This window comes from Tupaia chinensis, unplaced genomic scaffold (assembly GCF_000334495.1).
Source record: "Tupaia chinensis unplaced genomic scaffold, TupChi_1.0 Scaffold000360_1, whole genome shotgun sequence".
In the NCBI taxonomy this organism is placed as follows: domain Eukaryota; kingdom Metazoa; phylum Chordata; class Mammalia; order Scandentia; family Tupaiidae; genus Tupaia; species Tupaia belangeri.
The window spans coordinates 405,616-432,537 of NW_006159856.1; the positions used below are offsets into that span (position 1 = coordinate 405,616).

General features: G+C 47.1%; 1 protein-coding gene and 1 non-coding gene across 5 annotated transcripts in view; both read left to right on the plus strand.

Moving 5' to 3' along the window:
• Positions 1 to 23,571, plus strand: part of UVSSA (UV stimulated scaffold protein A) — a 58,430-nt gene extending 34,859 nt beyond the window's left edge. For 2 of the 4 annotated variants that reach the window (XM_014589491.2, XM_014589492.2), the window contains 4 exons: positions 3,599 to 3,782; positions 4,400 to 4,502; positions 7,095 to 7,275; positions 9,250 to 9,387. In XM_014589491.2, coding sequence (XP_014444977.1) covers positions 3,599 to 3,782; positions 4,400 to 4,502; positions 7,095 to 7,275; positions 9,250 to 9,343 — 562 coding nt within the window. In that variant the 3' untranslated portion in view covers positions 9,344 to 9,387. Of the gene's footprint in view, positions 1 to 3,598; positions 3,783 to 4,185; positions 4,269 to 4,399; positions 4,503 to 7,094; positions 7,276 to 9,249; positions 9,388 to 23,441 lie in introns of those variants that run through there. The other 2 variants (XM_006152882.2, XM_014589493.2) reach the window with 2 other exon arrangements.
• Positions 14,822 to 14,928, plus strand: LOC114008613 (U6 spliceosomal RNA). Its single transcript, XR_003550124.1, has one exon. It is a non-coding gene; the product is annotated as a U6 spliceosomal RNA (small nuclear RNA).
• Positions 23,572 to 26,922: the final 3,351 nt, after the last annotated feature.

Below are 26,922 nucleotides of genomic sequence, written 5' to 3' on the forward strand. Positions count from 1 at the left end.
GCATGCACACATGCCTAGTATGAATTTAAGCCACCAGGTTCGGGACTCGAACCACGGTTGACTACATGGGAGTCCAGCTACATAGCCATTATGCCAACTGCTGGTCCCATAGGACTTTTTCTGAGCCTTGGCATTACAGAGCGTGAAGGAATGACCAAAAGAGAGTGCTCCCCTTGACATGGCCCTTGGACCCATTCTGTTAGTGCTGACATCATGAGAGCTGAGAATCTGGGACACTTTCTGACCTTTTGATAGCTTGTCAATGTCATTGGGGACTGCAATCACCAGAATAACTGTCCCTCCCTTCCCCTGTTCCTCTGACTTGGATCATAGGCCTGCAGCTCTGCAGGGAACTTCCGGGGAGCCATCTCTTCCTGCCCAAACTCTTCCTCCTTATCTTCCTCACTGCTCCAGCCTCTGCTTTCTCATTCTGGAGCCATGGACAAGAAGGGTGTGCAGGGGTCTGTCCACACAAAAATCCATACACATGGGCCTTCAGAGGCCACCTGGGCGCACCAGTCCCCAACCAGACCTTGCTGCATTGTCAGTGGGAACTGAGCCTGTGTGGGGCACGTGCCACCACCCCCCAGGACAGTCCTCACACAGTGGGGGATGGAGAGAGTCACTGGCAAAGCTCTGTCCTGAAATGAAGTGTCGACGCAGCTGGGGCCTCACCTGACCCACCTGGGCAGCCTGCCCCTGCCCCTTCACTAGCACTGGCCATCCTGCCAGCCCAGCCCTGGCAAGGCTCAGGACCAGGGTGTCACTAGCTGGCAGGACTGGAATGGACCTGTTCCATGGCATCCTGTGGAAATAGGAAAAGGCCAACTGTTGACACAAGAAATGCTGCCGTCTCTCCTATGCCCTGGCTACTGTTCACCCCAAAGGCCTGGGCTCAATTTGCAAACACTCTAGTGCACATCCTGACCTAATTCATAGTGGGACAAATATATGTGTTTTTCAGTTTCCAGAGGGTGTGTACTCTTGCCAGAGAGAAATAGAGAGGGAGAGGGAGAAAGCACCCCAGTAGGGCTGTAGTCATGTGGCCATCCCCTGTCCTCCATTTGCTTATCCTGTCAGGGTATGCACATATGCACCTGGCATGTTTCTCAAACCCCTAGGGCTGGGATTTGAACTGCAGTCAGTCATTTTGGGTCCAGGTCAGGACAGACCTGAGGGCAGCTGGCTGCTCTGCTCAGGCCAGTCTTCAAGGCACTGTAGATGCTGCTGCTGGTCCCACCTGCATCTATAAGCCATGTGTCTGTTTCTCTGAGTCCTGGCGAGGATGGGGAAAGGACAGAAAGAAAAGGGCAGAGACAGGGGAAGAGAGCAGGGCAGGCTGCCCAACAGAGTAGTTCAGAGAGGTCTAGAAGAAAGGACCTGGGAACTGTCCCTGCCACTCTTTGCCACTGGGGACACCAGCCAGCAACCACTGGTCCAGGAGAGGCCAGCACAATTTGGGGCTGGCGTTCCACCCCTCCCAGAAGTCCCACACCCAGAACTGGACTCCTGTGTCTCCCACCAGCTGTCCTGCCAGCCCTCAGGTCCCCAGGCAGTTAGACACTGGTGGCACAGTTTATGAAGATGCAGTCAGGCCTAGCCAGCACCAAGGCCCCCACTGGTGAGGCCTGTCTTCATGTTCCCCGAGTTGCTCGAATTCAGGCCCTCGAGCGCATCATCCCCAGGCCCAGTGCGCTTGTGCTTTCACAACCCCCCATAAAACAGGACAGATTTCTGAACTTTACTGCTTATAGATCTGTTGCTGTGGCCAGGGATGACTCGAGCAGCAGGGTGCACATGGGATGCAGGGCTGGCTGGCAAGTGGGTGGTAGAGTGTGGGCTGGCCGCTTAGAGTCAGTTTCTCGAAACTTACGTGCTCCACAGTCAGTCGTGGGTGTGTTTGGGCTGCTGAGAGTGCACGCTTCTCTGGGCAACCTGTCCTGTGCCCATCACTGTATGGATAGGGTCATGCCCTTGGCTCACAGCCAGCATCCAGAGACTTGGGAAGCACTGGGTTCACCCCTTTCATCTCACAGGTAAGATACAGCTCCAGGAGGTAAGGGCCAAGCCAGGCCACTTGTAGGGGAGGAGCAGAGGAGAAGGGGCCGGTTTCCAGACTGAAACCAGCTCTCACGGCCTCTTTGGAAAGGCCACCTGCTTGAGGGAGGTGCTTGGTGGCTCACTGGGCACAGAAGGCTTGTGGGAGAGGGTGCCAAGGAGGGCATCCCTCCACCTGGATACTGCTGAGGACTGTGGTATGGGCCACTGTAGTCTGAGTTTGGATTCGTCCCACCGGGCAATCAGTGGAGGGCGTTTCATTCATTTCCAAACTTCAGCGTTGCTGCCTATCAGATGGGAAGTAGTGAGGGTAGCACTCATGACTTGGCAGAAGGTACCCTTGTGGGGAGCTGCTTGGAACAGGCTGTCTCAGGCTGATGGAGTCTCAACTCTGCCTGGCTGACTCCATTTTTGTGGCGACCCGTGGGGTCAGGGCCCCAGGACAGCACATCTGGCTGCCCCTCCCATCTACTGCCTGTCCAGGGCCCTTTGCAAGTGTGGGACACTGCCTATCCAGCCCCATCTCACCCTAGACTAAGGTGGTAGCAGAACAGACATCCAAATGACCCTGGTGACAGAGTCTGCTGATGCTGTCTCCCCAGCGTGGGCCCTTGCTTGGTGCCTGTGCTCCTTCTCCTGACCTCCTAGGCCTTGGGTGTTGGCTGACAGAGCTGGTGGCCCTCGGCACCATCTGGCCATTGGTCTCCCACTAGTCCCTTGTGTCCTGTGATGTGCCAGAGATAGAGGGCTCTGCCTGCAGGATCTCTAGGTAGAGGCAACCTGCAGTTCCAGCCCTAGGTGCTGCAGGGTCCCTGTGAGAACCCCTCAGGCTCTGTTCGTCCCCTGCCTGGGCACCACGTGACTAGGGGAAGCATTTGTTTTCTCTTGTTGCCCACAGGGTCTTGTAGCCATGAAAACCAGTGCCCAGCTTGCTTAGGAAGGACGGCACTGCGTGGCGAATGCCTGCCCTGGTGTGCCCAGTCTAAGCCCTCTTCTTTGGCTTCAATAGAAAACCGTCTGATAATGGTCGGTGACAGTAACAGCATGTCACCAGAAACATCGGAGATAATCTGTAACAAAGTCTGTCTTCCAGCCCCTTAGCACTGTTGCCACAGGCTGGGTGGCAAGTTTCCACCCACTCCTTCCTCTTTGTGCCGTGGTACCTCTCATCATCATCACGGTCTACATTCACAACCCCTTAGTGACAAAAGGGGTCTTTATCCGAGTGTACCAAACTCTTGGGGTCACACCTGAGGGCAGCAGCTATTGTCCTGAGTCTGCACGGAGACAACCTCAGAAGGTGGTCATGCCCACAGTCTTACAGCTGATTCATGCAGCATCAGGATTTGAACCGGGGCTGGAGTGACCATCTCATGTAACCCAGGGAGCCTCAAAGGTTATCTTGGGGCTAATACTCTCCCCAGGATTGGAGGATGACAGAGGTGCAGTGGGTTTTGCCATTGCCCCCTTCCTGGACCCAGGATGGCAACACTTCTCTGGGGTCCCCAGGTGGACTTTGAGGTTCTGGTTCATTTTATAGATCTGACTCCCAGCACCGCTTCTGGAAGCCCAGTGAGGTGGAAGAGGAAGTGGATAATGCAGATGTCTCTGAGATGCTCCGGAGCCGCCACATCACCTTTGCGGGGAAGTTCGAGCCTGTGCAGCACCGGTGCCGTGCCCGAAGGCCCGATGGCCGGCTCTGTGAGCGCCAAGACCGGTTGAAGGTGAGACCAGTGGCTACAGGGCCATGTGGCTTCCTTGGGCAAGGAAGACCAGGGCAGGACAGCCAGAGGGAAGTGCTGCCTCCCCAAAGTCCAACTCTTGTTCTGGGCTGGGAACTCTTGTGAGTCTTGAGGAGTTGCAGTGGGAGGGTCCTTTCTGGTGTGCAGAAATCACTTAGGAACTGGCTGTCAGAGAATTGTCTGCCATGGGCACGTGAATGGGGCACTCTGCCAGGACCAGACACTAGCATTTGTTTATGAGTTTACCAGATGTCCTTTGACAGCACCTTGAGACTTGCTCTGTGTTGGGTCTAGATTCTGCAGGATTGGGGCTGGTGAGGGGTGGGGTTCTCATCGGCCAGAGTGACATGAGGTCCCAAGTTTGTGCTGCCCACTCTGTTCCCAGATCCAGGAGGGAAGATGGAGCTGCCTCCCACTTCCCTGCAGCTCTCTGGACCCCCCCACTCTAGATGGGTGTGTGATTACAAGGTAGCTTGCACTTTGACTTTTTGGTACTGCCCCCATCTTGAGAGCTATTGTACCCAGTTAGCTATGGTCAGTGGAGATGGAGGGGCAGGTGGAGCCCCTCCCGACGGTCAGATGCTCTGTCCTTTTTGCAGTGCCCCTTCCATGGGAAGATCATCCCAAGGGATGACGAGGGACGGCCCCTTAATCCGGAGGACAAGGCACGGGAGCAGATGCAACAGCTGCAGGGGCGCCCTGGTAAGTCTGGGTGGGTAAGGCATGTGTTTTGGGGAGGTGGAGGGCTGTCTGTGTGGTCAACACGCACCTGCACCTCCAGCATGGTCTGCGGAGCCCCATTCCTTAGTCCAAACATACAGAGGCAGGTGGGGTTGGGGGACTCCTCACCAGGCCGGCAGTGATCTGGATGTGCCCATGGTCTAGAGGTTATCTGTTACATTTATGTGTTTGGGTTCTGGGTTCCTCCTCCTGCTTTCTAAGCAAATCAAGGAGCTGGGACAAGAGAAGGTAATGGCTGAACCTCGAGCCATTGACCAGAGACAGCTTATTTCTCCTAATGTTGTTACCTCGCTCTCCCTCGAGTTCTACCCTTTGTGGGTGGGGTTCTCATGTGCATATGATTGCTTTGTCCCATCCCAGGCATGCAGGTCACCCTGTGCTGGCCACCTGCTTCCCAGGTGCGACTCTCTGACCAGAGGCACTGTCCCGGGGCAGAGCTCAACCCAGCACCTTCCTCACCCTGGACTGGGCCCCCAGGCAGCTCTGATCCACCTCAGTGTTCCTTGGTTTGTCAAACCCAAGCTGAGGTTTGTGTCTGTTTTCCGGGGAACATTTGTCTTTGAAAGACTTAGAAAGCTTCGGGATCCTTTCCTTCTGGAAAGAGGACATATCTGCAGGCCTGGACCACGACAGGGGACTATGGGAGCAGCTCTGCTGGGCTCAGGGACCCATCTGTGCAGTTCTTACCATCACCCACAGGCTTTTTGCACAGTGGTCAAACAGGAGACAGATGCTGGATTTCAGCCTGGGGCCCTGGGGCCCTGAGTGGTGGCAGGGAGGGCCCTGACCTGTTAATCTTCAGGGCGAGGCCTTCCCTGGTGGCTCACACTCAGGAGCAAATTAAGTGCCTATTTTTTGTGTCAGCCCTGAAGAGTATCTGGTTTTCCAGCCCTTGGTGACTTGTTAACAAACAGGTATCAGGCCGCGGGCTGCGGGCCGGCGCTGGCCAGTCAGATGTGAAATAGCATCTCTTTACTAACTACAGTATTGATCCCCGCCTCCCTCGCACACGGGGCAATTTTCTTTTCCCTGGCGCTAACCTCGGTGACAATGCGCACAGCGCTCCAGGGCCCGTCAGTGCTCAGGAAGGCCGTGCGGCCCGGCATCTATTGATTTTCTTCAAAGGCTTTTAAATTGCTCCTTCATTTTACTGAGATGCTCATTCCATCTCTACTGGATGCCAGCATTTTTTCGTTGTGTTTAAACAATTGCTCCATTCACTGGGTTCCTAAACTGTGACGCCTTCTTATTACTGGGAGATAAACTGTTTAGACAGTTTTCCTTAATCTCGGATTAATCGTTCCTGTATCTGAATTGTGCAGCCCCGTATTCCTTCACTTCAAAATATCAGCTTGGGGAGGCCTCGCCATCCGTCTGTCTAGGGTGCGTGGCCTCATCCCTCGATGGACATGCCCAGTTTGCGGGGTCTGTGTACAGGGTCATCCTCGTTCTGGGCATTTGGGGCTGCTTTGCCACACGTTCCTGATCTGGGTACCACCCCTCAGCAAGGCAAACCAGCCCCGGCTGAGGGATCCTAACCGCAGCCATAGGGAGACAGCCAGCAGAGACTGAACTGCAGGCCTGTGACCCCTAGGGGCTCAGTGCCATTTACTGTTTTTTTCTTTAATTATTTAACTTTATTATTATTATTATTTTCCAGTTTGATCAAAGAGACAGAGAGACAGAGAGAGAGTTAGAAAGCAAGCCCCCAGGTCCGGGACTTGAACCTTGGTCAGCCATGTGGGAATCCAGCGCCTTTAATCACCACGCCACCTGCCAGCCCCAGTGCCATTTACTGTCACTGCCATCCTCAGTCCTGCATGTCAACACCTTGACCTCAGCGGGGCCCACCTAGGGCTGGCACTGCTGCTCATTAGGACATGTGGCATTTGTTTCATTGCCTGCAGGGCCTCATGGCCATGAAAACCAATGTCCTGCTTGCTTAGGAAGGACAGCGTTGTGTGGTGAACACCTGCCTCACATTTCTGGGGCCTCTGGCCAGCTTACCTTTGGACCAAGAAAAAGAAAGCCCTTTGCTGACCCTATGCCTGGCCCACTCCAACCCCTAGTTCTGGCCAGTCCCTGCTGCACACACCTGCCAGCCAGTAGGTGTGTCCACCAGGGCCAGAACTGGCCTGATGGGGCATAGTCCAGCCTGCAGGCAGGAAGTAGTGTGTGGATGGCTCCAGCCTCTCAGCCACTGGCCATGGCTGCCTTCTTGCCTTGAGTATCTATGGCTGTCCTGGGAGTGGTCTCTGGGGCCCAGCTCTGGCTCTTTCCTGACCTGTGTGGGCTGCAGAGGCTCATGGTGAGTATAGAGCAGTGGGAACAAGCCCTGTCTTGCCCTCAGACCTCAGAGGGCCAATGCACACTCCTCCTTCTGACTCTGGAGAGAAGCTGAGGCACGCAGCACAGACCTCAGGCCTACTGGTGCCAGGGAGCGGCAGTGGGCCAGCCGCTTCAGTGTCCATGAGGCCCTGCAGGGGGTGGGAGGCTTCAGATGAGACTCTAGTTGTGCCAGATGTCTTCTGAAGTCCTCGGGATTGTTCATAGACTGGCAGGATCCCGAGTTTCTGAAAGACGTGGAGGCAGCCACCGGGCAGGACCTCGGCTCGTCCAGGTACAGCGGCAAAGGCAAAGGGAAGAAGAAGAAGAAGAAGTACCCCAACCTCACAGACCTGAGGCAGCAGGCCAACACCTCCCGGGCGCGTATTGGGAAGAAGGTCTTCGCCAAGTAAGAGCTGCTCGTTGAGCTCCCTCCTCCCAGTCCCCATGGGGGGTGTTTTGGGGAAAACCAACTGGGTTCCAGCATGTCCAAGGACCAAGGGGCCACTAGGGATGCCCCCTGCTGTGAATGACCCTTAAGCCTGCTTCCAGGGCTTTGAATGGTCCCAACCAGCAAGGGAGCAGTGGGGGCTGGTCAGCAACCAGCACTGGAGCTAGACACCTCTACGTTTTCCCCATAAATGGCACCCCAGCCACTGGTAGCAGTTGGGTGCAGTGGGCAGAGTGAGCCCTACATCTCGTCCTCGCCCATCTGACCCAGAAGGGCCCAATGCCGACCTGGATATGCCCCCAGGTCAGTGCCCACAGGCATCCCACTGGTGACTCAGGGAGGGTGGTTACAAAGGCTGACTCGATGGGGACTGCTGCTCCTGGCAGCCCCAGGGGAGCTTGGCCTTGGTGCCCCCAGGAAGACCAGCCACAGTGTTGCTGCAGCCCAGCGTAGCTGTGGGGGCCTCAGCAGGGTCAGAGTGGAAAGGCCACCCAGTACCCCGGTGCCCATTGTCCAGAGCTACTGGCCACCGGAAAGGTGGGGCTTTTATCTTCTCGTTGACTTGTTCTGACACAGAAAATATTTAATATATGTTTTGAAAGCCTATGAAACTGTTGCCTCCCATCTCAGATTAAGCCAAGGCCTTGCAAGTACCAGTTTGTTTGCAGTGACAGTGAGGCAGCCATAGCTTGTCAACTGTCCCCAGAGGTCCTCTGACCAGGATGCACTCTGAAGGTGTGGTGCACTCTGTCAGAGGAGACCACTTCCTGCTCTCCTGGCTGGTGTTGCCACATACCCAGTCCGGGTGGGTTGAACAGGAGGGCAGCCCCTATGGCATTCACATGCAGCTTCTGTGGGCCCCACGCTCTCTGACCTCAGGGACTGAGCAGCTCCCACCTTGCTGGGGCAGAGGGGTCCATGTAGGCTGCAGGGAGGCTCCCGTGGCACTTAGTACAGGGTGGGCCCCAGCACACCCCAACAGAACCCCAGCATCACATCCACCAGTCCAGAGAGGGCCTGGCCACTCTACTCTGAAGTTGTGAGGTTGGTTTCCTGTGGATCAGCCAGGTGTAAAGTGGGGAAGGGCACCCTGGATGCTGAAGCTCAGCAGGAGTGATAACAGAGGGTCTTTCATGGCTGCAGTCCTCCTTGCCCTCCCACTGGGGACAATGAAGACAGTGGTTAGAATTTGCCTCTTGCAGCAGCTGTGTGGCCTGGAGCCCTCCATGCAGAAAGGATCTTGGGTGACCACAGGCAAGCCCTGCCTTGGAGGATGGCAGAGCCCTCATAGCAGTACCTGGGCAGGGTACTGGGGACCAGGGACCACAAGGCATAACCACATCATGGCCTCAGGTTCTGCTGGATCCAGATCCTTGGGCATCATGGCATCAGAACTGGTATGCATGGCATACCTGGTCCTGCTCCTGGGGCAATCAGGAGGCCATGACCATGCATGCTGTGAACCGTCTTCCCCACACCCCTCGGTACCAGGGCCTGTGTGTGGCAGTGCAAGTGGGGTAGTGTGAGTCTCTGACTGCATTTGTCTGCGTGACTCTTCTCCATGAAGTCAGTGGGCAGGCTGTTCCTTATTTAGGGGCATAGCCCAGTGCTGGAAAGATTGGGAGGCCCAGAAGTTGCCATCAAGAGCAAGGATGCCACAGAAGTGACAGGGCCCAGCTGGGGCCACCTTCACCTGGGGGCCCACTATGGACGTAAGCCCTGAGGCCAGTGAGCTCTGGCTCTCTCACCTTCTTTCCAGTGACAGGGCTGGGGTCCATTGCCCATCTGCCCTAAAGGAGTGCCCATAGGTAAGTCTGCAAGTACTCTGCATCAGTTGCCCCAGGACCAGTGCCCAGTCCCAGTGAGGCCACAGTCAGGAGCCTAGGTTCCTAGCCAACCCCCCGGTCATGTCTTGCTTTGCTTTCCCCACAGGACTGCTGTACGGAGGGTGATCACAGCCATGAACCGGATGGACCAGAAGAAGCATGAGAAGTTCTCAAACCAGTTTAACTATGCGCTGAACTAGGGGCTGGGTCAGGTGTGCTGTGGTCCCTTCTAGTCGTCTGCAACTCTTTCAAAAAAAAACCTCTGTCAGTGCACTAGGACAGGAGAGTGGGTACAGGTCTGGCAGTAACTGTGGCCTGTCCCTTATGATGTATATTTAATGCAAGGAAAAGGAGCGTCAAAATGCTCTGGAGGTATGCCCCCTACCCTGCCGTGGGGGCCACCATCATCTGGTTAAGGTCTGTCCTTGCAGAATAGGCCCCTGGAGCCGAGGGATGTGGACGTGGGCAGCATATCCCAGATGGGACTCTGCAAGCTCTCACAAGGCCTATGTTTTGTGAGCTGCTGTTCAGAATCGATGGACTGTCCGCAGCTCTGTGTTTGGAACAGGCCGCCCCCGCCAATCCTCGCCTCCTCCCCAGGAGGAAAAATCTACACGTCAGTGCAGTTGCTGTTTTCAGTGCAAACACAGAGGGTGGCACATGATTCACCGTTTGCACCTTGTATTTCCAACCTCCTAAGACATCTTGGTGATAGATCTGCATCAGAACACACAGAACTACCTCACTCTTTTTGGTTTTTCAGTAATGTTTTTATTGAAATATAACTCACATACCACAAAATTTACCCTTTTAAAAAGTGTCAATTTAGTGATAGTAAGTAAAACTACCGTAAGTACTTCTAGAACTTTGTATCACCCCGAAAGGAAACCTGGTATCCATTAAACATTTATTCCTCTTTACCCCCCTCCCCAGTCCCTCACAGCGACTCAGCTACTGTTCCTGGATTTTCCTTTTCTGGGCATTTCATAAGGATGGAATCATTGACAATGTGGCCTTTTGTCTACCTTTTTTTTTTTTTTTTTGTCATAGATTGCGTGTGCTCGCCAGAGAGAAACAAGGGAATGGGAAAGTGAGAAATCATCCCATGCGGGGATGGCCATGCCACAGTCTCTTCACCTCCATTCTTCTCTCAGGATTTGGGGCACACACATGCACACACCGAGTCTGTTTTTTAAGCCCCTGGGTCCAAGAGTCATGCAGAAAAATGCAGTCAGGGACTCACACTACCCTACTTGCACTGCCACACACAGGCCACATGATCAGCCATGAGATGGCAACTGCTGGGCCTCCCAATCTTTCCAGCACTGGGCTATGCCCCTGAAAAAGGCACAGCCTGCCCACTGACGTCATGGAGAAGACTCATGCAGACACGTGAGATCCAGCACACCGATGCCTGCTGGCCCATGTCTGGCTTCTTTACAAGGTTCTTCCAGATTGTAGCATGTATTGATACTTCATTCCTTTTTGTTGTTTAATAATATTTTAGTGTATAGGTGTACTACATTTTATTTATCCATTCGTCGCTGTCATTTGAATTGTTTCACTTTTGGGCTATTATGAATAATGCTACTAAGAACATTAGTGTACGTGTTTTCATGTAGGTGTATGTTTTCATTTCTTTTGGATATATCCCAAAAGAAATTGCTGGTTTATATATTGGGTTGTCAGAATAACCATGACGTATTTTTGCATCATGACTTTTCCAACGACCCAATAGTAAACTCTGTGTTTAGCTTTCTGGTGAATTGCCAATGTGGTTTCCAAAGCAGCTGTACTATTTTGCATTCCCACCAGCAGTTTATGAAGGTTCCAGTTTTTCTACAGACTTGACAACATTTGCTTTGATTTTTTAAAAATTTTAACCGTCTTTGTGGATGTGAAGTGGTATCTCATTCTGGTTTTGGTTTGTATTTTTCTAATGACATCGTGCACCTTTTCATGTAGTTATTGGCCATTTGCATTGGTTTGTCGGAAAAGTCATGACGCATTTTTGCATAGAAAAAAATATGTCATGACTTTTCTGATGACCCAGTATATCTTCTTTGGAGAAATGTCTATTTAGATCTCCCATTTTCATTTGGATTATTTGTCTTTGAATTGTAAGAACTTCTTTAGATTATTTTTTAGAAGTTTATTTCATGAAAGTGTGAGCGATAAAGACAAACACCCCAACAGAGTCTCTTGCCAGGATCCTCTCCCCAGCTTTCCCAGCCAGGATAACAGAACCATTTACACTCACCCAAGATGTACAGGTTGACCCAGGAAATGAATCCCAATCTTCCATGTGGCTCCAGCGTCAGAGAGTGCCAGATTACCACTGTGCCTCCATGGCTGAGCAAGAAGTTGTTTTTATATCATGAATATTAGACCTTTATATTGCTAAATATTTTCTCCCATTCTTCTTTCTCTCTCTCTCTTTCTCTCTCTCTCTCTTTTGTATATTTTATTTTCTGGTTTTTGCCATAGGGCATGTGTGCTCGTGTGGGGTGGGGAGCGTGAGAAATCACCCCCCAGCAGGGATGACCAGCTATAGTCCTTTCTCCTCTATTCTCCTCTCAGGATTTTGGGCACCATGCACATGTACCCTGCATGATTTTCAAATCCCCAGGACTGGGAATCAAACCACAGTTGGCCATGTGAAAGTCCAGTGCCTTAACCTGGTGACCCACTTTTGAAACACAAAAGTTAATTCCAATGAAGTGCAGTTTTTTTTCTTTTGTTGCTTGTGCCTTGGATGTCACATCTAAGACACAATCGCCTAATCAAGGTCACAAAGACTCACTCTTGTGTTTACTTGTATTTTCTTCTAAGAGTCTTAAGTTTTTTGTTTTGTTTTGTTTTGTTTTTTAATTGCCAGACACTTTGTGCACTTGCCGAAGAGAAAAAGGGAGAAAGCATCCCCACATAGGTTGTGGACCTACCGAAACGTCCACAGACCTTTCTCCCTTCATGTCTCTATCCTCTCAGGATCTGGGGCATACATATACCTGGCATGTTCTCTGTGTGTGTGTGTGTGTGTGTGTGTGTGTGTGTGTGTGTATTGGTTTGTTTATTTATTTATTTATTTTAAAGAGGGATTTTGCCCTAGGACACGTGTACTCACTGATGAGACAGAGAGATAGAAAGTGAGAAATCACCCCTCTGGAGAAGAATGACCACGCAGCAATCCCTTCTCCTCCGTTCTCCTCTTGGGATTTTGGGTACACACATACATGTGCCTGGTGTGAATTTTTAGCCACCAGGTCCAGGACTCAACCGTAGTCATGTATGTGGGAATCCAGTGATGTAACCACTATGCCATCTGCTGGTTCCACCTGGTGTGTTTTTCAAGCTGCGGAGGTCTGGATTCCAACTGTAATCAGCCGTTGGGATCCAGCTCCCCATGCACAGGGCTTACTTGCTATGCTATGGGGGCTGGCCCAGTTTAAGCTCTTAAGTTTAGATCTTTGATCCATTTTGAATTAAGTCTTACGTGTAGTGTGAGCGGTAGGAATCCAGCTTCCCTCTTTCGCATGTGAATATACAGCTGTCCCAGTACTGTTTGTTGAGAAGAGTATTCTTTCCCTGTTCAGTTATCTTGGCACTCATACTGATAACTACTTGGCCATAAACGTACAGATTTATTTTTGGACTCTCACTTCTGATATGTTGGCCTAAATATCCTTTTGCCAATACTACAGTATCTTGATTAATGTAGCTTTGTAGTAAGTTTTGAATTCAATGTGTATGAGTCCTCCAACTTTGTTCTTTTTCTGTTTTTTGGAGAAGTTTTTGCTATAGGGAGCATGCACTCGCCAGGAAGACAGACAGACAGAGAGACAGAAAGCGAGAAGTCACCCCCCAGGGGGTGTGGCCACACCGCAATCCTTTCTCCATTCTCCTCTGGGGATCTTGGACACACACGCACATACGTCCAGTGTGAGTTTAAGCCACTGGGTCCAGGACTCAAACCGTGGTCAACTCCATGGGAGTCCAGCAACATAGCCATTACGCTAACTGCTGGTCCTCCAACTTTGTTCTTTTTCAAGATTGTTTTGGCTAATCTGTTCCTTGCATTTCCAAATGAATTTTAGGGTCAGATTGTCAGTTTCTGTAAAAATAGCAGCTGAAATTTTGGTAGGAACTACATAGAGTTGATAGATCACTTTCGGAAGTATCACCATCCTAGTAATGAATTTTCTGATTCATGAACTTCTGATATCTTTGCATTTATTTGGGTCTTCTTTAATTTATTTCAACTGTGTTTTGTAGATGTCGCACTTATTAAATTTATGCCTAGGTGTTTTATTCTTTTTTTTTTCTTTTTTTAGTTTTTGCTATAGGGCACATGTGTTCTCTAGAGAGGGAGAAAGGCAGGGAGGGGAGTGAGAAATCACTTCCTAAGGGGCTGGCCATGCTGTAATTCTTTCTCCTCCATTCTCTGGTATTTGGGGCATATACACACTCAACGAGTATGATTTTTAAGCTGCACAGTCCTAGACTCAAACCACAGAGTTGGCCATGTGGGATCCAGCTGCCTTAACTTCCATGCCACCTGGTGGCCTGAATATTTTATACTTTTTAATACTTTGTAAATGTAATTATTCTGTGAATATCATTTTTGATTGCTCATTACTGATGTGTAGAAATAAAACTAATATTTGTTTGTTGATCCTATATCAGGAATGTTGAGTGTGTGCGAGTATTCCTTAACAATTTTCTATACACAGAATCTTATCGGCAAACAAAAACCTTTCATTTGTTGTTCAGTCTGGATTCCTTTCACTCATCCTCTTACATAGTTGCCTCATCCTTCAGCACAGTGTTGAATAGACTTTGGTGGAATAATGGTGGAATTAGCCGGTAAAGCCATCTGATCCCTTGGGCTTTTCTTTGTGGAGTTTTTTTTTTTTTTTTTTTTTGGGGGGGGGGGGTGTTTTCCTGGCTACCTGACTGGAGCTTGTGCTGTAGGGCACATGTACTCACCAGAGAAACAGAGAGAGACAGATTGACCACACTGCAATCCCTTCTCCTCCCCCTCCTTGCAGTATTTTGGGCATACATGCTGAGCGTGACTTTTAAGCCTCCAGGCCCAGGACCCAAACTGCAGTCAACTACATGGAAATCCAGTGCCTTAACCACTACACCACCTGCTGGACCCTGTAGAATTTTTTTATTATTACTTTTTATTCAATATCTTTACTTCTTATAGGCCTATTTAGGTTTTCTGTTCCTGAAGTCACTTTTGGCAGTTTCTATCTTTCTAGGAGTTTATCCATTACATCTAAGTTATTCGCTATAATATACTACATGTATTTGTGTATAGTATTTCCTGATTTTAGTAATTTGGATCTTTCTTTCTCTCTTTCTTGGCCACTGTAGTAACTAAAAATGTATCCGTTTTTTAAAGTTTTTGCTATAGGGTACATGTGCCTGCCAGAGAGAGAGAAAGAAGGAATGTGAGAAATCATCCTCCTGGGGGAAGGCCATGCCACAGTCCCTTCTCCATTCTCCTCTAGGGATTTTGGGCATGCACACACATGTGCCCAGGTTGTTTTGCAAGCCTCCAGGTCTGGGACTCAAACCATGGGTTGACCATACAGAACCTAGCCCATTAACCTCTGTACCACCTGCTGGCCCAAGATTTATCAATTTTGTTGATCTAGTAAAAGAAAACTGTGCTCGCTTCGGCAGCACATATACTAAAATTGGAACGATACAGAGAAGATTAGCATGGCCCCTGCGCAAGGATGACATGCAAATTCGTGAAGCATTCCATATTTTTAATTATCGTTCTGGTCCTCCACCCAGGCAGAAGAAGCCAGGCCTTCAGAAGAAGGTTCCACATGACTCCTGTGAACTAGGTATTGCAGGGCACAAGAGAAATGAAGACTTTCTATTTTTTTTTTTTAAAGGAAAACAGTAATTACAATTTTTTTTGGTCTTTTTTTTTTTTCTCTTTTTGTTGTTGTTTCTCTCTCTTTTTCATTTCTTTTTTTCTTGTCTCTCCACTTTCCAATATCCATTTAAGGTCTTTAGTAATTCAATATGATGTGGGGGGGAGTATAGAAAGCAAACATAAATACCAGAGAGAGTGTGGGAGGAGAGTGGGAGATGGCAGAGGGTAAGAGAGAGGGAATCAAGGATGGGAAAAAAAAAAAGCAAAACACACAGGAAACAAGAAATGGAAAATTATTGGCTGACAATAACATGTTTGTTGATATTCTTGATTCAGACAATATACAGTGTACTCTGGATGGAAAAATCTCATTTTGTATGCTGTAATGATGTACAGTGAATGAATGCAAATAAATAAATTAATTAAAAAAAAAGAAACAACCTTTCTTTTGTTGATTGCTCTTTTTTTCCATTTATCTCATTAATTTCTGATCTTTATTACTTCTTTCAGATGACTTTGGGTTTTGTTTTATTTTGGGGTTTTGCCTTTTTTAAAAATAATTATTTATTTTATTTATTATTAATTTTTTTTTTCTAATTTGACCAGAGAGGAAGGGAAGGTGAGGAAGCAAGCCACCAGATCCAAGACTCAAACTGTGGTCAACCATGTGGAGTCCAGTACCGTAACCACCTGCCAGCCCTTTTAACTTTCTTTTTAATGTAGGTATTTATAACTTTGGAGTTTCATCTAAACATTGTTTTGGCTTCATCTCCCTAAATTTTGGTATATTTTGTTTTGTCTTTTTATTTTTTTATTTTTTGGAGAGTGTTTTGCTATAGGGCATGTATGCTCACCAGAAAGAGAGAGAGACAGACAGAAAGCGAGAAATCACCCCCTCCGGGGAGATGGCCACGCCGCAATCCCTTCTCCTTCATTCTCCTCTTGGGATCTTGGGCATGCATATACACGCGCCCGGCATGAGTTTAAGCCTCTGGGTCCAGGACTCGAACTGTGGTCGAATACATGGGAGTCCGATGACATAGCCGTTACGCTAACTGCTGGTCCCTGTTTTGTCTTTCTAAATCTCAAGAGTGTTTTCTAATTTCTCTGGTGATTTCTTCTTTTACCAATTGATTATACAGAGTTTATTGTTTAATTTTCACATACTTGTGAATTTCTCAAATTTCCTTCTTTTTTTTTTTTCTTTTTCTTTTTTTTAGTTATTTCTTGGAGTGGGGCCACATTACCAACACCACCAAGGTCTCCGTGCCATGTTCCACCCCCAGCCTCAGGCAGCCAGGGTCATAGGCGCATGTATACATTCAGTATGTACACGGAGACCTCAGGATACAAACCCAGAACCATTTAATGTGGCTTCAGCATCATGGAGCATTGCAAAATACTGCTGCCCTACCATGGCTGAACTTGTTTTCTTATTTCATTCCATTTTGGCCAAAGAACATACTTTGTATGATTTCATTTCTTTTGATATATCCAGTTATTATATGGCCTCACATATATCCTGTCTTGGAGAATGTTCTATGTGTACTTGAGAAGGTCATCTATCCTGCTGCTGTTGGGTGGAATGTTCTGTAGACATCTATTAGATCTAGCTGGTTTATAGTGTTGTCTTCTCTTTCCTTGTTCATCTTCTACCTAGTTGTTATATCCATTATTGAAAAGAGGGTATTGAAACCTTCAACTGTTATTATTGAATTGTCTCTTTCTTTATTCAGTTCTGTCTCTTGTTTTGTTTGTTTTTTATTATTTTGCCAGAGGGTGCTTATACTCACTAGGCAGAGAGGGAAAGCATCCCCACCACCACCACCATGGGGCATGGTCATGCCACAATTCCATCTCTCTCTCTTGGGATTTCGGGGATACATGCCAGGTCTGGGACTTGAACTGCATGGTCAGCTGTTTGGGATCCAGCTACCTTACCTACTAAGTCACAGACTGTCTCCTATCACTTTTGCTTCATTTCTGTTGTTAAGTGCATCCATGTTTATACTATTTCTTTGTGTTTTTGTTTTTGTTTTTGGAGAGGTTTTTGCCATAGGGTACGTGTGCTCGCCAGACAGACAGAGACAGAGAGACAGAAAGCGAAAAATCACCCCCTGGGGGGATGGCCACGCCGCAATCCCTTCTCCTCCATTCTCCTCTCAGGATCTTGGGCACGCATGCACATGCACCTGGCGTGAGTTTTAAGCCACTGGGTCTGGGACGTGAACCGTGGTCGACTATGTGGGAGTCCAGTGACATAGCCATTACGCTAACTGCTGGTCCCTCTTTGTTTTTTGTTTTTTGTTTTTTTTTTTAAGATTTGTATTTTGCTTTTATTTTTTAATTAATTAATTATTTATTTAATTTGGACCAGAGACACAGAGAGAGAAGGAAAGTGAGAAAGCAAGCCACCAGATCCGGGACTCAAACCGTGGTTGACCATGTGGGAGTGTCCAGTGCCTCAACCACCACACCAGTTGCTGGTCCCTATACTTGCTATTTCTTACTGATGGCGGTGACATTTTATCATTATGTCTTTTGCCTCTAGATAAATTTTTGTCAGAGTCGTCTTTGTCTGATATGAGAGGACTTCAAAATGTCCATGGAAAAATGCAATTAAAGCACAAGTTTATTTTGGTACAAATTTTTTTTAAATCATGTATTTTTTTTCATAATACACATTTCCATGGACTTTTGGAATACTCACCCTCATATGAATGAAGCCAGTCTGCTCTCTTTTGATTGTTATTTTCATAGTCTCACTTTTTCTATCCTTTCATTGTTATCTCTGAATTTAAAGTGTGTTCTAAGAGCATTGTAGTTGGATCATGAGTAGTTTTCTGTTTTGTTTTTGAAAATTGTCTCATCGTGTTACATTTTCCAACCTCAACCTTCCAGATAAGACTACAGGCACATGCCATCAAATACAGCTCTTTTTTTTTTTTTTTTTAAGAGGTTTTTGCATTGGGCGAGTTTTTTTTTTTCTAAGAGGTTTTTGCCTTAGGGCATGTGCACTCACTAGAGAGAGAGAGAGACTGACAGAGACAGTGAGAGAGAAAGTGAGAAATTACCCCCCAGGGGGATGGCCATGCTGTAGTCTCTTCTCCATTTTCCTCTTGGGATCTTGGACATGCACACACATATGCCCAGTATGAGTTTGAAGCCACTGGGTCTGGAACTTGAACTACAGTCAGCTATGTGGGAGTCCAGTGACATAACCTCTTTGCCATCTGCTTGCCCCCCAGCTCTTATCTTTTTAGACAGGAACTAAGTTGCTAGGCTAGCCATAAGGTCACTATCATTCTGCCTTAGCGTCCTAAATCACTGGGTTTACAGGCATAGACACCTAACTTTTAGGTTGGACTGGAAATCAAACCCAGGCTCCCAGGGTTGAAGTCTGGGGAGTACAACATCTTTGCAGTGTGTGTGGTCACTACAAGTGGGTCTAGATCATGTCTTTAATTTGTTCTGCTAATCTCTGCTACTTGAGAAAAGTATTTAATCCATTTACATTAAGTGTAATTACTGATAAGGTAATCCCTCCCTTCCTTTCCTCACTGTCTTCCTTCTCTTCTTTCCCTTCTAGCTTCCCTGTCCTTTCTCCCTCCTTCTTCCTTCTTTTGCCAAGGAGCACATGTACTCACCAGAGAGACCCCTCCCTGCATGGGGCATGGTCATGTCTATAATCCTTTTTCCTTCATGTCTCCATCCTATCAGGATTTTTGCACATGCAGGCACACACACTATGTTTTTCAAACCAGCAGGGCCAAAATTTGAACTGCAATTAGCCTGTGGGCTCCAGCTGCCTATGCATAGCGTCTAACCAATGTGCTATGAGGCTAGCTGTGCCATTTTTCTGTTTGTTTTGTGTATTTTTTCTTCTTTTTCATTTTCTGTTCCTCCATTACTTTTTTCTTGTGTGTTAAATTGATATTTAATACCCTTGTAACATTTTAATTCCCTTGTTGTCTCTTTTACTATTTTGTAAGTTATTTTCTTAGTGGTTGCTCTGATTACTACAATTAACAGCTTAAAATAGTCTAGTTCAGATTGACACCAACATAATTTCAATAATGTACAAGAATTGTAATATAGCTCTGTTCCCGCCTAACTTCTTTGTGCTGGTTCTGTCATACAAGTTACATCTATGTAGATTGCAAGCCCGTCAACATGGATTTGTAATCATTGCTTTATGTAGTTGTCTTTTAGATCAGATAGGAAAAGAGAAGGTTCATGAACAAAAGTGCATTCATTCAGATTGTCTTGTCTCTGCCTCTGTAGTTACCTTTCCCAGCGTTCTTTGTTCCCAGTTACGTTTCCCAGCGTTCTTTGTGGATCAGAGTCTGGTGCCTCTCATTTCAGCAAGAAGCGCTTCCTTTACTATTCTCATAGGGCAGTTCTGCCAGCAATGCGATTTCTCTCCATTTTGTTCATCTGGGAATGTCTTAATTTACTTTGAAGAATAATTTTGCTAGATAAGAAGTTTGGGCTGGTGGTCCTTTCAACCCTTTGCATATATCATGCTGTGGCTTTCTGGCCTTTGTGATTTCTGATGAGAAGCCAGCTGATATTCCCATGGAATATCTCTAGTATATAGTGAGTTGCTTTTCACTTGCTGCTTTCAAGATCATCTTGTCTTTGGCTTTTTTTTTTTTTTTAAGATTTTTGCCATAGAGCACATGCACTCACCAGAAGCGGGGAGTGGGAGGTGAAAAATCACTCTCCAGGGGATGGCCACATAGCAGTCCTTTCTCTCTCATTCTTTGCTCAGGATTTTGGACTTGCACGCACATGTGCCTGGTGTGATTTTCAAGCTGCTGGGCCTGGGACTTGAACCACTATCTGCCATGTGTGAATCTAGCACCTTAATCACCATGTCACCTCCTGGCCCCTCATCTTTGGCTTTTGACAGTTTGTCTTTATGTGTCTAGTTGTGAATCTCTTTGATTGTATCCTACTTGGAGTTCATTGAGCTTCTTAGCTGTAAATATTAATGTTTTTCAGGACCAGCAGGTGGCATGGTGGTTAAGGTGCTGGATGCTCCCACGTAGCCAACAACGATTCGAGTTCCGGACCTGGTGGCTTCTTTTCTCACTTTCCCTCTCTCTCTTTCCTCTTCTGTGTCTCTCTCTGGTCAAATTAAAATAAATGAGTGAATAAATAAAATTAAATAAATAATTTTAAAAATTAATGTTGTTCATCAAGCTTAGGAGGTTTTCTTTGCCATTTCTTCAAATGCTCTTTCTCTTTTTCTTTCTTTTTTTTTAAAGAATTATTTATTTCATTTTACTTATTCATTCATTTTATTTTAATTTGATCAGAGAGAGACACAGAGAGAGACAAAGAGGGAAAGTGAGAAAGCAAGCCACCAGGTCCAGGACTCGAACCACAGTTGGCCATGTGGAAGTGTCCAGCGCCTTAACCACCATGCCACCTGCTGGTCCCCATCTTTTTCTTTCTTTTAATGACCAGAGGTCTTGTGCCCTTTCCAGAGAAACCGAGGGAGAGGGAAAAAAACCATTCCCTAATGGGAAATGATCTCCTGCTATCCCCTCTCTGTTTCTCCATCCTGTTGAGATTTGGGGCATGCACACATGTGGCTGGTGTGTTTAAGTCTGGGATCCAAATTTGAACCACGGTTGTCCATGTGGGATCCTGATTCCTTAACCACTAAGTTGCAGGGCCAGCTCTTTAAATATTCTTTCTACCCCTTTTTATCTCTCCTCTCCCTGAACTCCCACAATGTGCATGTTGATCTAATAGGTGGTGTCCACTGGATTCTGAGAGTCTGTTCTTTTTTTCTTTATTCTTTGTGTCTGTTCCTCAGACCAGATCATCTCAATTGACCTGTCTTCAAGGCTGTAGATGCTTGCTTTTACCAGCTAATGTCTGATGCACTGTACTTTTCATTTTGGCTATTATTTTTTTAGTTTGCTATAGGGTGCATGTGCTCACCAGAGAGAGAGGGAGAGAAAGTGAAAAATTACCTCCTTGGGGGATGGCCACACCTCAGTCCCTTCTCCTCTATTGTCTCAGGAGTGTGGGCAGGTATGTAAATACATGCGCCTGGCATGTTTTTCAAGGGGCCAGGTCCATGACAAACTGCACAGTCAGCCATGTGGGATTTAGCTGCCTTAAACACCAGGCCTCCTGGCTGCTCTTGAGTTGTTCAGTTTTATTATTCCAAAATTTCTGTTTGGTTCTCTTCTTTAATATTGGTATCTTTGTACCCTAGTATATATTTGCATTCTATTTAGTGAAGCATTAGATTCATTCATTGTTCAGATATAATTTCCTTTAGTTCTTTTAACGTATTTAGAGTTGCTGGTTTAAAGATGTATTTGTCTGGCAAGTACAACATCACAGCTTATTCAAGGACAGTTTCTGGTCACTGCCTTCTCTCCATGTGTGAGCCAAGGAAATATACAGTGTTTCTTTGTGTGTCTTAGATTTCTTGTTGACAACTGGATTTTTTTTTTTGAGAGAGAGAGAGAGCGATTTTTTGGTATTGGGCACTTACACATGCTGGAGATTCAGAGAGACTGAAAAGCAAGAACTCACTCTCCAGGAGGGATGGCCATGCCACAGTCCCTTCTACCCCAGTCTCCTCTTGGGATTTTGGACATGCACGCACACACTCCCGGCATGAGTTTTAAGTCACTGACTCTGGGACTCGAACTGCAATCAACCACATGGGAGTCCAGTGATATAACCATTATGTCATTTGCCTCTGCCGAAAATTGGACTTTTTAAATAATATGATATACAATTCTGGAAATCAAATCCTATTTCCACAGGATGTGTGATTTATTTTGTTGTTACTACTTGTTTAGTGTCTTGAACTAATTCTGTAAGTCAGTACTCTGTGTTGTGAGTAGTCACTGAAGGCTCTGCTTGGTTTGCTTAGTAGTCAGTGGTTACACAGAGATTCCTCTGAGTGCTTTTTTTTTTTTTTTTGGAGAGGTTTTTGCTATAGGGTGCATGCACTTGCCAGAAAGAGACAGAGAGACAGAAAGCAAGAAATCACGCCCCCCCAGGGGGGACGGTCATGCCACAATCCCTTTTCCTCCATTCTCCCCTTGGGATCTTGGGAACACACTCACACATGCCAGGTATGAGTTTAAGCCACTGGTTTCGGGACTCGAACCGTAGTTGACTACATGGGAGTCCAACGACTTAGACATTACGCTAACTGCTGGTCCCTAGATTCCCTTAAGTGCTTTGAACCAATCAATCTTGCAGTTTTTACTGATGAGCCATTGTGGAGAGGGTGTACCGTAAGTGCTCAGGCAGGTGGTTGCCAGCTCTGCCTTAGCTCTCACTTCTTACACAGAGCCTCAAAGTCACACAGCCCTGTGGTGTGTATGCAGGACCTTCCATTTCTCCAGGTACATGGCAGAGCTTTTCACTGACCACTAGGGGCATCACATTCATTGGATCTTCATTACATTTGTAGCCAGCCTCTTGGCCATCTCAGGCAGGCGCAGTGTTTAACAATTCAGTTGCTTGTTTTCAACACACCCTCTGAATCCGGCCAAATAAAGACAAGGTTTATGAGTGTTTTTTGTTTGTTTGTTTTGTTTTTTTTTTCAGAGAGCAGCCAGACAAGACAGGTAGTGACAGTCCCCGAGGATGTGGTCTTTGGGGGACTTCTAAACCGTCTTCCATTTCCAGTGGCTGCCAAGCTGCTGCTTTCCACAGCTGCTGTGGATATTAAGCTGTTGGTTTTAAAGGCTTCGGCTGGCACCAGCCCCTGTAGTGCCATAGTTAAGTACTGCATATGGAGAGCTAGATCCCGCATAGTTGCCCATGGTTCAAATCCTGGCCCTGGTGGCTTGAAAAACATACCAAAACTTGTATATGCATGCCCCAAATCTGACAGTATGGAGAAGTACAGGAGAGAGAATTGTGCATGACCATGCCCCATCAAGGGCTGCTTTCTCCTCTCTGTCCTCTCTCTGTCTCCCTCTCTGGCAAGTGCATGCGTTCTCTGGCAATTAAAGACTTCTGTGATGTTGGAGCAAGAGAAATGGGAATGGTGCAAGTTAAATTCCACAGAACCCACTGTTCTTATCAGGACTTGGCCATTTTTCTTGAATAAACACTCCTTGGATTGTTATAAGCCTTTTGTTAGCAAACCTTTTTTTAAAAGTTTCTAAAAAGTTTACTTTGTCAGTTTTACTAGTGTCCAGTGGCATCATAGAGGAGTGGGTTTCAGCAGTCCTTTCTCTGCCATTCCAGAAGTGCTCTTCTGTGGCTGCATGACCTGTGTGTCATTCATATGAATGTTCCCAATTTGAATGTTAGAAGCATGTCTAGTCTTTCTCTATGCCCAGCAGCCTTGCAGCAAACATCTTGTACCTACCTCCTTTCATACATATATATTTTATTTGCAGGTTAAATCCTCAGAGCTGGAATTGCTAGCCAACGTGTCTGTGCAGTTATAATGCCGACAGCCATCGCAGAGTTGCTCTTCATAAAACCAGTATCCATTTGCTTTCCCACCCGCAATATGTGAAAACACTTCCGCAGACTTCTACCCATGTGTTACTGAACATTGTTTCTGATTTTTTTTCTTTATGAGAGGAAAAAGACAGAGGTAGCCACCTCCAATGGTCACATTGGTCACCATATCACAGTCTTGTCCCAGCCTCCCAGTTAGCCAGGATTCAGGGCATGCACAAGTGTGCCTGGCACATTCCTGGGCCTCCTGTGTGGTGTCCAGCCTCTCAGGGCATGGTGCTCTGTTCATCTTTATAGCTGGGCCTGTTCGCAAATATTTGATCTGTACCAAGCTACATGAAAAAGTAGTACCTTTCAGTGTCAATTGGTATTGCTCTTAGGAGTGAAATAGTAAGCATTTTTCATGTTAAGAATTAGTTGATGGGGGGCCAGCAGGTGGCGTGGTTAAGGCACTGGACTCCCGCACAGCCCACTGTGGTTTGAGTCCAGTACCTGGCGGCTTGCTTTCTCACACCTGCGTGCTCTCTCTCTTGCTCTCACTCCCTCACTCTCAGATGAATTAACTAGTGATAACAATAAAACTAAATAAATAGGGACCAGCAGTTAATGTAATGGCTATATCGCTGACCTCCCATGTAGTTGACCGCGTTCCAGTTCCGGACCGGGTGGCTTAGATTCACGCCGGGCGCGTGTGCATGTGTGTCCAAGATCCTGAGAGGAGAATAGAGGAGAAGGGATTTTAGCATGGCCATCCCCCCGGGGGGTGATTTCTCGCTTTCTGTCTCTCTTTCTCTCTCTGTCTTCCTGGTGAGCGCACATGTCAATAGCAAAAAAAAAAAAAAAAAGGAAAGAAACCTAAATAAATAAATAAATAAATCTTTAAAAAAAAAAAAAAAAAGGTTGACTCACCAGCTGACAGTGCGGCAATAATACAACTGGACCCACATGGGACAGATCCTGGGTTAGTGTCCTAGAACCTGCCTGAGCGTACCAGGTACAAACACACCCTGCTAAAGGCCAGCTGGGACTGCATGGATTGTGGCGTGAAGCCCCTGTTGCCCCTTCTTCCCAGGGAAAAAAATGTTTAAACTTTTAAGCTTTTGCTATAAGGAGGAGCTCTTACCAGAGACAGAGAAGGAAAGTGAGAAATCACCCCCAGAGGAGATGGCCATGCCACAGTTCCTTCTCCTCCAGCCTTTTCTCAGGATTTCGGGCACGTATGCACACGTGCACAGCATGATTTTCAAGGGGCCAGTTCTAGGACTTGAGCTGTGCTGCCAGCCATGTGGAATCCAACTCCTTAACCTTCATGCCACCACCTGGCCCTAAAAGAAACTTTTTAAAAATAACTGTATTACTATTTTTTAAATTTGCTACTGGGTGTGCTCACTCTCCAGAGGAGGGGAGTAGGGGAAATGAGATAGCAAGCCATCAGGTCTGGGACTCGAACTGTGGTCAGCCATGTGGGAGTCCAGCACCTTAAACAACCACAGTACCTTCTGGTCCCTAAAATAAACCTTTTTGAAAAGGAATTTGTTTTTTCTGTGAATTGAATGGCTTACTTTGCTCATTTTAATTTGTATATTGGCTTATTGGTTTATTATTAAATTATGGGATCTCTATTCATTAAGCAAACTAGGTAAAGTTGGGGTATTAGGGATGAGATGAAAGAAGAGAGGCTGTTTCTGTAAAATTCACTTCAGGGCTAATGTGTTACCTTAGTTCTTTTTTTTTTTTTTTTTTTTTTGAGGTTTTTTGCTATAGGGCGCGTGCACTCCCCAGACAGACAGAGAGAGACAGAGAGACAGAAAGCGAGAAATCATCCCTCAGAGGGGATGGCCATGCCACAATCTCTTCTCCTCCATTCTCCTCTTGGGATCTTGGGCACACACGCACATGCACCCGGCGTGAGTTTAAGCCACTGGGTCCGGGACTCAAACCACAGACGACTACTTAGGAGTCCAACGACATAGCCATTATGCTAACTGCTGGTCCCTACCTTGGTTCTTTTTTATCAAATAATTTTTTAACGAATCTGTGAATGTTTATTAAAAGATAAACCTGCCCCTCTTTGTGTTTCTTACCTACAGGAGTGTGACACTATGTGATAGTGGAGGGCTGTTGGCCTAGGGTCAGAGGGGACTCTACCTAGTGACTTGGTGCTAAGGGGGTGCTGGAGGCGGGCTCAGTTCCCACAGAGGCCCCACGTGAGGTGGAGACTGCTATACCTTCCCTTCGATGCCCTCTCCATCCCCTTTCATTTGCCAGCTGTACGGGACTTCAGAGAATTCGTGGAAGGCCGGCCTGTAGTACAGGGGTTATGCTCTGTGCACCGGGACCTGGAGCCCGCGTGTTACTGCTGGGCAGTGACGTCGTGATGCCCACATGCTGACAGGATGCAGAGATGGAAGAGAAAGGGCTGTGCCATGACGATGCCCCATCTGGGGCGCTCTCTCCCTCTCTGCCTCTTGAACACACACGCCTCTGGCAATAAAAAACAAAGTTCTACCATTAGAAACAAACTGATATGGGGACCAGTAGTTAGCGTAATGGCTATGTCGCTGGACTCCCATGTAGTTGCCAGCAGTTCGAGTCCCAGACCCAGTGGTTTAAACTCACGCCGGACATGTGTGCATGTGTGCCCAAATCCCGAGAGGAGAATGGAGGAGAAGGGATTGCGGCGTGGCCATGCCCCCCTGGGGGGTGATTTCTCGTTTTCTATCTCTCTGTCTCTCTCTGTCTGGCTGGCAACACACCCTATAACAAAAATGCCTCTCCAAAAAAAAAAAAAAAAAGAAAGAAAGAAAGAAAGAAAGAAAGAAAGAAAAGAAAAGAAACAAAAGGATATGATTAAAATAAAATGGAATCCACAAGAGGCTTCTATTCAGAATATTTTAAAAGTTCATGAAAAATGGAATTAAAGTATGAGTTAAGGAACCAGCAGATACCGTAGCAGTTTCGTCGCTGGGCTCCCACGTGGCTGACGGCCATTTGAGTCCTAGACCCGGTGGCTTGAAAATCACACCAGGCACATGTGTGTGTGTGACCAAGATCACGGGAGGAGAATGGAGAAGGGATTGTCCCGTGGCCACCCCCCAGGCGGTGATTTCTCACATTCTCTCTCACTGTCTCTGTCTCTGTCTGGCAAGTGCATGTGCCCTAAGGCAAAAACCTCTCAAAAGAAAAAAAAATTTTGAGTTAATTTTGTTGCAAAAAGACTTGAAATCCAGGCATACGTTTTTCATAATGCGCATTTTCCGTGAACGTTTTTGAAGATCTCTGTCCTTGTCACAATGTAGTTTGGGTCCCCATGAGCCAGGCAAGCAAAGGGGACAGATGAGCCTCTCTCGTGGAGAAAGGGGATGGCAAGGATTGGGGGGAGGGTATTGTGGAGAGCCCAGAAAGAGCTCAAGG